The 9,243-nt window shown below is 46.7% G+C and overlaps 1 protein-coding gene across 4 annotated transcripts in view; it reads left to right on the top strand.

The window, feature by feature from the left end:
- The first annotated feature begins 3,415 nt into the window (after window positions 1-3,415).
- The window catches only part of LOC121571027 (protocadherin-7), a 189,945-nt gene continuing 184,117 nt past the window's right edge, over window positions 3,416-9,243 (top strand). For all 4 annotated transcript variants that reach the window (XM_041882253.2, XM_041882252.2, XM_041882256.2 and 1 more), the window contains exon 1: window positions 3,416-7,479. In XM_041882253.2, coding sequence (XP_041738187.1) covers window positions 4,414-7,479 — 3,066 coding nt within the window. In that variant the 5' untranslated portion in view covers window positions 3,416-4,413. The remainder of the gene's footprint in view (window positions 7,480-9,243) is intronic.

The raw sequence follows: 9,243 nt of genomic DNA, 5'->3' as shown, positions 1-9,243 counted from the left end.
CTTTTCAAAAAAATACAGAGGGTCTTATTCTGGTGACATGATGATCGATGCTTGACTGCTGTTTGACAAATACAAATATTCTCACTCCGTGTGTGAACCCTAACCCCATAAAGATGTGTAGTCATTTAACCTTTTTGTTTTTAGAAAATTATTTATTGCTGATATGAAAGATAAGTTCCTTATGTTTCCAAAACTGCACCGTAAACGATGCGTGTAATGCCGTATGTCCACCAAATGCCCAAGGGTTTTGCCTTGTCTAGTCCGCATTTTGTCTGTACTTGAAGCACATGTGGTGGATGTGAGGCTTAATGTTTTTAGAGCAAGCATCGGGGCTCAAGGTTAGCGTCTATGAATCGGCTAGGTTGACTCCTGAGCTGTGTGTGAACAGCATAGAGAGACGGGACCGAGAGGTGAGAATAATTGCATCTGTGAAAATGTCTTTACAGGTAGGCGATAAAGCTGAAATAGATGCCCTTCTGTTTTACTATAAAATAAAGTAAAAGTTTTGAAGCAATTTTTTGCTAGTTTAACACCCCTTTAAAACCTCCAATACTGTTGAACTCACAGGAGGCTGCTGAGGGGAGGACGGCTCGTAATAATGGCCGGAACGTTGAAAATGGAATGGCATCAAACACCTGGAACCGTGTGTTTGATACCATTCCACTGATTCCGCTCCAGCCATTACCATAAGCCCCTCCTCCCCAATTAAGGTGGCACCAACCTCCTGTGGTAGAACTGCATCCATTGGTACAGAACTCAAGGATGGGAACGAAAATCATCTGTGGGGTGTTAAATACTGTACCAGAAGGGGGGGAAAAAACGCAGCAAGCAAAACTATACACTACACATCTACTGGTTTTTGAAGCTGATTGATAAGGCCTATGCTGTGTGCCACCAATATGTACATTGAGAAAGTTTTCTTCTCTCGCAGGAGTTTAGCGAATGTGGAACCTATCATTAATTGAGCGAGTTAGCCTTGGTAAAGTCCCAACACCTGGTGCCACAGCCTTAGCGTAGCATCACTCAGCAACAGAAGCATGCATACAGACACCGGTGGGATCACGGGAACCAGAACCCCACTTCAAAACAATTGGCACATGTATTATTAACCAAAAATATTTTGCGGCCGCAGCAGTGACGCATACCGCCTATACAGGTAAAAATGAACAGAAGTTATGGGGTATTTTTAGAGAGGAGATGGATATATGTGCGCAACTTCTCGTTGGTTTATCCCCTCGTGGATTTATGAATTACTATGAATCATGGAAAGTTTGGAAGTTACTGTTTCTTCCAAATAACTTTTACATGTTTCCTGCTGAGTTGGCTGATTTCATGACAATGTCATTTTCACTGTTGGTTAATGAATATGTCATTATCTATGTAATTATTTACTCAGTGGGTGTGCCCCTATAGAGAACCAGACTAGAAAAGAATTGAATCCAGAAATTGAAATATTCATTCCATTAACAAACATATTCGTTATACAAGTGTTGACCAAATTTTTACCTACTGACTCACCCTATGAGATGGACATTGTAGTTCTACAGTATCTTATGCAGTGTTTGAGAAAATGAGAAATTAGCATATTGTTACATTGTGAAATAATTGAAATTAACTTCCTAAATCATGCATATAAAAATAATTAATTGTTTTGTGTGTTCTAGTGGCCTATTGTACTGTTTTTGAATGCATTTGTAATCATCACCTGCATTCATTTTACGAAACAGTGTTAGAATTGTGCCTGGCCTTGGTTGAGAAAATGACCACCAAGCCTACAGATATCTAAATAAACATATATGTTGTCCCGTCCAATAAAGATGTGAACATACACAACCCAAGTGCCAATCAAAAAAGGATCCCTAAATATACCTCCCTACCGTATCTCAAGAGCATATTGTCTTTATAAATAGTAGCCAACGACAGAGGGCGATCAAGAGCAGGGATTTGGGCTGGCCACTGCTGGAATTCAGAGGAGCTTCAAAATGCAGCTGCAACAGTAAAAAGACTCGTTGCCCTTCTCATGTTTATTTTATTGCGATGCCATACACTCAGCGCACGCACAGCACAGTAGGATACAGTACACGGGTCTCCCCGTATGAAGTGGGAGAGAGGGGAAGCCCTTTACGCGCGGCTGTAATTATGAATGCTGACGTTCAGTGACGCACACGCACGCACTCACGTGCATTAGGGTTGATTAATGTACACGATTCCGCTTTGGGATCAATTATATCTCTTATCACGGAAGGTGTTTTGGATTTACGCTTGTTTATGCATTTCAATATATGGAGTGGAATTGCCTACCATAGGCTCACTATAGGCTAACCTACTGATATATAGCCTACAGGACTTATGTATTCTTTCGATGTAACTTTATGCCCCAAACCCCCAAATCTCTACCATATACATTTTGCATATCTGAACCGCTTCTATACTGCAAAAAGCAAATTTGACGTTAATCCACTCATGCATCTGATATGAAATACTTTATGACTACACGGATTGCAGCATTACACGCGCCTTTAATTGGGGTAGTTATGTGTGGGTTGCGCAGTGACCGAGTCGCAGGCACTGACTAGCCCATCCACCGAGGTGTATCGGCTCCAGTCATGGAAATAAGAGACTAGGTAACAAAAGAAACGGGGCTGAAAATAAAGAGCTGAAAGCGAATACACTGAGCTTGTTGCTCCGGACAGAATCAAGCCATAGGCGACCACACACATTCATTAACCACAGAGAGAAACCACATAGCTGCACTCAGAATCACATCTCTCATCCATACTACCCTGGGGGAAAAAAGGAATCATGTAGAAATACACGATGACTAGACGAGGGAGCGTAATTTGTTAAAGATATGACTTAGATATTGCGTCGTACATGCGTAAAACATGCGTTAAAGTTTACGGAAAGGCTTTGACAGCAAATGGAACTGGCGGCGCATTGATATAGTCGTGCCATCATTCGAAATTGAGCTACGACTGTCTCAACTTTAGTGAGAAAGATATATACGGGCTTCATAGCACCGTCTACTGTAGCCCTACAGACATCATATCCCTGTGTAATAACCAAAGCACCCATCATGTCAAATGCGGCAGTCGAAGATTTGCTATTGGCACATTATAAGCCATAATGCAATTTACGCATTGAATGAACCATCCTCTGTAAAAGGGTCCATGGAAGAATGTATATTTTCCAAACCATCTCACTATACCCCCGCACCCTGACTAACACTATTCGAATGGGTCGTTTGTGAACACATCTTTCCCTTTATATTAACAAGAAAAAAATCCCCCCTTTCTTTCTCGCTCTCCCTCCCTCCCCCTCCTTTCAACACATACTCGTCGGCTACCCTCCAGACTAAACCTATATACCCATCAAGTACAGACCTGGTTACGTGCGCTGGGGAAATAAACTGGAGGGGGTGGAGAGAGCGCGCGAGACTGCAATATCATTTGTGAATCGCTCTCGCAGTGCCGCAGATAGGGGCTGCAAACGCACGCGGCGCTTATGCAGGTGAGAGAAGGGCGCTTGGATTGAGAATGCGGATCAGGAGGATTCTCTATTAGGAATTTACCGACATTCCCCTACATTATCTACATCGGAATTACAATTGTCCTTGTTTGTTTAATTTTTGTTATTCCCGCATTGTCAGAGGTTTTGTGTTCTGGAGATGTTTTTTATTTGTTCTCTCCCTATTGCCTGTAACTGTGTGAACTATATAACACGGGGTGCTTGTTATAAGTGAGTGGCGGTAAAGAAATAAGAGTGCTCGGATGCTGCTTGGACAGGCAACTGGACACATAATCACTGTTTATCCGCCACTTCAAGGTAAGAGGACGAGCGCCTCGGTAAAGTAGGCTACTGTATCATCACAACTTGGGAATCTGTGTGGGCATTTCATTGCCACTACTCCGTATTGGACATATCTTCGGACGGGGAAATTATGATTTTCACCATTTACATCATTTCTATATATCAATCTAGGAAGATTTTTTTGTGTAACTGAATAGACTCGGACTGATTTGAAATTTAAATTAAATAAGATAACATTTTGGACGTTTTCTCTTTAAGCGCATAAGATATTCGGATTCCTAATGAATTTATGACATGTGATATGACCGGACTGAACTGACTGTTTCGATTGGGTTTTGCCCAGTTTTTATTGAAAGAAGGAAAGAAACATTAATTAAGTGCTGGGAAAAAGGGGAGAGATAGCCCGTGCACTTGCTCTTATTCATTGCAGCTGAAGCGGTGTGGGAAGGCGTCCGGAGGATGAAGTCTTACACCTCCTGAAACGGAGGACTTCAAATAAACCGAGAACGAAAATTATTGTTTTCCAAACACTATTCCAGCAAGTAAACGAAATCATCATTCGATTCAAGGCTTTAAAATCCATTCATTACATTGCGGGGAACAATGAGGACTACTGGCGCAGTGGACTATTTATGCTACAGTATACTCATCCTGCAGCTGCTGAATCAGCCCGCTGCCAAGCAAGTGCTCCGATATCGCTTGGCTGAGGAGGGACCAGCCGATGTCAGGGTAGGGAACGTAGCCGCAGACCTCGGAATCGTTGCCGGGTCTGGCGAGGTGACATTTACCCTCGAGTCCGGATCTGATTTTTTCAAAATAGATAATATAACAGGCGAGCTGACCACCAATGAACGGCGGATAGACCGTGAAAAATTACAGCAGTGCCAAATGATATTTGATGAAAACGAGTGTTTCATAGATTTTGAAGTGTCAGTAATTGGACCGGCTCAGAGCTGGGTCGACCTGTTCGAGGGGAAAGTCATTATTTTAGACATAAATGACAACACCCCATCTTTCCCCTCTCCGGTGCTGACCCTGTCGGTGGAGGAGAACAGGCCGATTGGCACTCTCTATCTCCTACCCACGGCCACGGACAGAGATTTCGGTAGGAACGGAATCGAAAGATATGAGCTTATTCAAGACAGCGGGGAGAGCTCCAGGCGCCTGGGCTCGAGCTCAGGGGGGCGCGGGGCGGACAGGAGATTCGACGAGGGGGCAGGCAGGAGCAGCGTCTTTGAACTGCAAGTTGCTGACACAACCGACGGGGAGAAGCAGCCGCAGCTCATCATTAAAGGGGCACTGGACAGAGAGCAGAGGGACTCTTATGAGCTCACCCTGCGTGTTAGGGACGGGGGCGACCCCCCACGCTCCTCCCAGGCCATTCTGAGGGTGATGATCACTGATGTGAATGACAACAGCCCGCGCTTTGAGAAGGCTGTGTATGAAGCTGACCTGCCAGAGAACAGCTCCCCTGGTGCCCCCATCCTGCAGCTGAAAGCAGCTGACGCAGACGTTGGGGTGAACGGTCAGATTGAGTACGTATTTGGTGCGGCCACAGAGTCAGTGCGTAGGCTATTGAGGCTGGACGAGAGCTCTGGGTGGCTGAGCGTGCTCCATCGTATTGACCGCGAGGAGGTGAGCCAGCTGCGCTTCACTGTGATGGCGAGGGACCGAGGCCAGCCGCCCAAAATGGACAAGGCCACCGTGGTCCTCAACATCAAGGATGAGAATGACAACGTGCCAGCCATCGAGATCCGTAAGATTGGACGCATCTTCCTAAAGGATGGAGTGGCCAATGTGGCAGAGGATGTAGTGGTGGATACACCTATAGCCTTAGTCCAGGTGTCGGACCGCGACCAGGGTGAGAACGGCATCGTGACCTGTACTGTGGTGGGTGACGTGCCCTTCCAGCTCAAACCGGCCAGCGAGATTGAGGGTGAGATGAATAAGAAGAAATACTTCCTCCATACATCAGCTCCGCTGGACTACGAGGCCACACAGGAGTACAATGTGGTCATTGTTGCGGTGGACTCAGGAAGCCCTAGCCTGGCCAGTAATAACTCGCTCATCGTAAAGGTGGGCGACTTCAATGACAACCCACCCATCTTTAGCCAGAACGTGGTCGAGGTGTCCTTTCCAGAAAACAACGCCCCCGGCGAGAGGGTGACCACTGTGCAGGCCATCGATGCTGATAGTGGCAAGAACGCGGAAATCGCCTACTCCCTCGATTCCTCTGTGAATGGGATATTCTCCATTGATGCCGACAATGGTGACATCAGAGTAAACACCATTCTGGACAGAGAGCAAACAGAGAGGTACCAGTTCAAAGTGATAGCCAAAGATAAGGGCATGCCCATACTCCAGGGGTCAGCCACTGTGGTGGTCCTAGTGGCAGATAAGAATGACAACGAGCCTAAGTTCATGCAGGACGTTTTCACCTTCTACGTCAAAGAGAACCTTACACCCAACAGCCCTGTTGGCATGGTGACCGTCATTGACGCCGACAAAGGCCAGAATGCAGAAATGAGCCTCTTCGTCGAGGAAGAGGAGGAGATCTTCTCCATTGAGAACGACACAGGAACCATTTTCTCCACTATGTCGTTTGACCGTGAGCAGAAGACCACCTACACATTCCGGGTCAAGGCTGTAGACAGTGGAGACCCACCCAGATCGGCCACCGCCACCGTGTCACTCTTTGTGATGGACTTGAATGACAATCCGCCGTCCGTCACCTTCCCCATCAACAGCTCATACACCCTCCTGCCCCCCTCCAGCAACATCAGGACTGTAGTACGAACCGTCATGGCCACCGATACCGACACAGGGATCAACGCTGACCTAAACTACAGCATCATCGGGGGCAACCCCTTCAAACTGTTTGAGATCGACGGGGGCAGCGGGGTCATCTCGCTGGTGGGGAAGATGGAGAAGAAACACTATGGCCTCCACAGACTGGTGGTCCAGGTGAACGACAGCGGCCAGCCCTCCCAGAGCACCACCACCCTGGTGCATGTATATGTCAACGAGACCCTCTCCAACTCCACCATCGTTGAGGCCCAGGTGGCTAAGAGCCTGGGCACTCCGCTCAACACCAACGTCGCCGGCGACCCCAACTACGACCTGGGCAAGCAGCGGCTGAGCATCGTCATCGGGGTGGTGTCGGGCATCATGACGGTCATCCTCATCATCCTCATCGTGGTCATGGCCCGCTACTGCCGCCCCAAGAACAAGAACGGTTACGAGGCGGGCAAGAAGGACCACGAGGACTTCTTCACCCCTCAGCAGCATGACAAGGGCAAGAAGCCCAAGAAGAACAAGAAGAACAAACAGCCGCTGTACAGCAGTATCGTCACCGTCGAGGCCTCCAAGCCCAACGGCCAGCGCTACGACGGCGTCAACGAGAAGCTGTCCGACAGCTCCGGGATGGGCCGGTACCGCTCCGTTAACGGAGGGCCCGGGAGCCCGGATTTGGCCAGGCACTACAAGTCCAGCTCGCCACTGCCCACGGTCCAGCTCCACCCCCAGTCGCCCACGGCCGGGAAAAAGCATCAGGCTGTTCAGGACCTGCCCCCTGCAAACACCTTCGTTGGCACCGGAGATAACATTTCCCTTGGATCTGACCACTGCTCTGATTACAGCAGTCAAACCATCAGCAAGTACAACAAACAGGTAAGAATATATTGACTCAATATATATATATATATATATATATTTTTTTTTTCTTTCTTCTCCATTCTATTTTCAAATGTCTCTCATGTTTCTCCCTCTCTTAGTGTTATCTCCAGCGTAATGCCTCCTGACAGGGCTAGTCTCAGTAGTCATGTTGCTTTCATGGTGCTAATGTGTGTCAAGTTAGCTGTATTGATCTGTTGGGGTTTGGAGTGCCATTCCGCATGTGATATTGAAAAGGAGGCGAGGACATGCGTAGCCTGCCCCAGGATATCATTTCCACCCACCTAAGCATATCCAGCTCTTTTGCTCTCTCTTTTAACTGAGCCTTTACTGTGAGGCGGTTTAGTTTGACTGGGGTGTCACTTTTGCTGACCTGTACACATATGTGTTTTGAGTGTTGTAGACAGCTCGCATAAGGGTCTGGTTTGCAGTTATTCTATCACAGCGGAAAATGTGGCGGGGTAGCTAGGACACCCATCTGCTAGGTAAAGTCTCTCCCCAACCTCTTTGTAACAAGGCTAACTTTTTTCTTCCTGTTGGTGGTAAAAAAATAAATAATTAAATAAAATAATAATAATAATAATAACGAGCTCAAGGGAAAAAAAGAAGGCATTGTGAAGATGAAGCACAGGAGTGGCTGTGTAAAGGAATGCTATCCATGGTATCGTGTTTTATTAGCTTATTCAGCTTGACTGGGAACATCTGGGCAGGAGGTCACATCTGACATTCCTGGGCCCTGGTGTGTCTGTATCAATTCACTGACCCAGCAGTGAAATCAGGCTTCCCTAAACCTCTCCCTCCTGTTCTCTCTCTTTCTCTCTCTCCTGTTCTCTCCCTTTCTCTCTCTCCTGTTCTCTCTCTTTCTCTCCCTCCTGTTCTCTCTCTTTCTCTCTCTCCTGTTCTCTCTCTTTCTCTCCCTCCTGTTCTCTCTCTTTTTCTCTCTCCTGTTCTCTCTCTTTCTCTCTCTCCGGTTCTCTCTCTTTTTCTCTCTCATGTTCTGCCTTTTACTCTCTCCATCCCTTCACTTATCTCTTCATCCATCCATTCTTCTTTCCTCCCTCTCTCTCTCTCTCTCTCTCTCTCTCTCTCTCTCTCTCTCTCTCTCTCTCTCTCTCTCTCTCTCTCTCTCTCTCTCTCTCTCTCTCTCTCTCTCTCTCTCGCTCTCTCTTTTTCTCTCTCTCCATCCTTTGTCTCTCTCTACCGCCCTCTTCATCTCTTAGTGCCTCTCCTCTCTTACACATTCTCCCTCTGGCCATCCCCACCTCTGTTTCCCTCTCTTCCTCTCTTCCTCTCTCCTCTCGTTGACTCTGTTTGTGCCATCATTTGTAATGTAAAGACGCCTCCTTTACTGCAAGCATAACAGGGTCATTCATATTATAGGGGAGTAATAGAATAATTAATACATTTATTATTATTGTTCTTTTTCAACCGGGGCGAAGCAAGACGGGCGAAGCAAGGTTAATGCATTATGAAGTCGGTTCCCTTTCATCTGCATTTGCCAGGAAGATACCACTTATTCATTGTTTCATATGTTTTCTATGGCAGTCTAATGCATTATTGATTGTTCTCTTACATGGGGTAAGCAGAAAACGCCCCTGTTTTTCTCTCTCGTTCTCTCCCCATCCTCTGTTTTTCTCTCTCGTTCTTTTCTTGTCCTTTATTCTCTCTGTTTTAATTCCCTTATCATTCCCTATCTCTTTTCTACACACGCACACACACGCACGCACGCACACACACACACACACACACATGCACGCATGC

This window comes from Coregonus clupeaformis, chromosome 8 (assembly GCF_020615455.1).
Source record: "Coregonus clupeaformis isolate EN_2021a chromosome 8, ASM2061545v1, whole genome shotgun sequence".
NCBI classification, from domain to species: Eukaryota; Metazoa; Chordata; class Actinopteri; order Salmoniformes; family Salmonidae; genus Coregonus; species Coregonus clupeaformis.
Note: the sequence above shows the minus strand (reverse complement) of the source record. Positions and strands in the feature narration are given on the sequence as shown.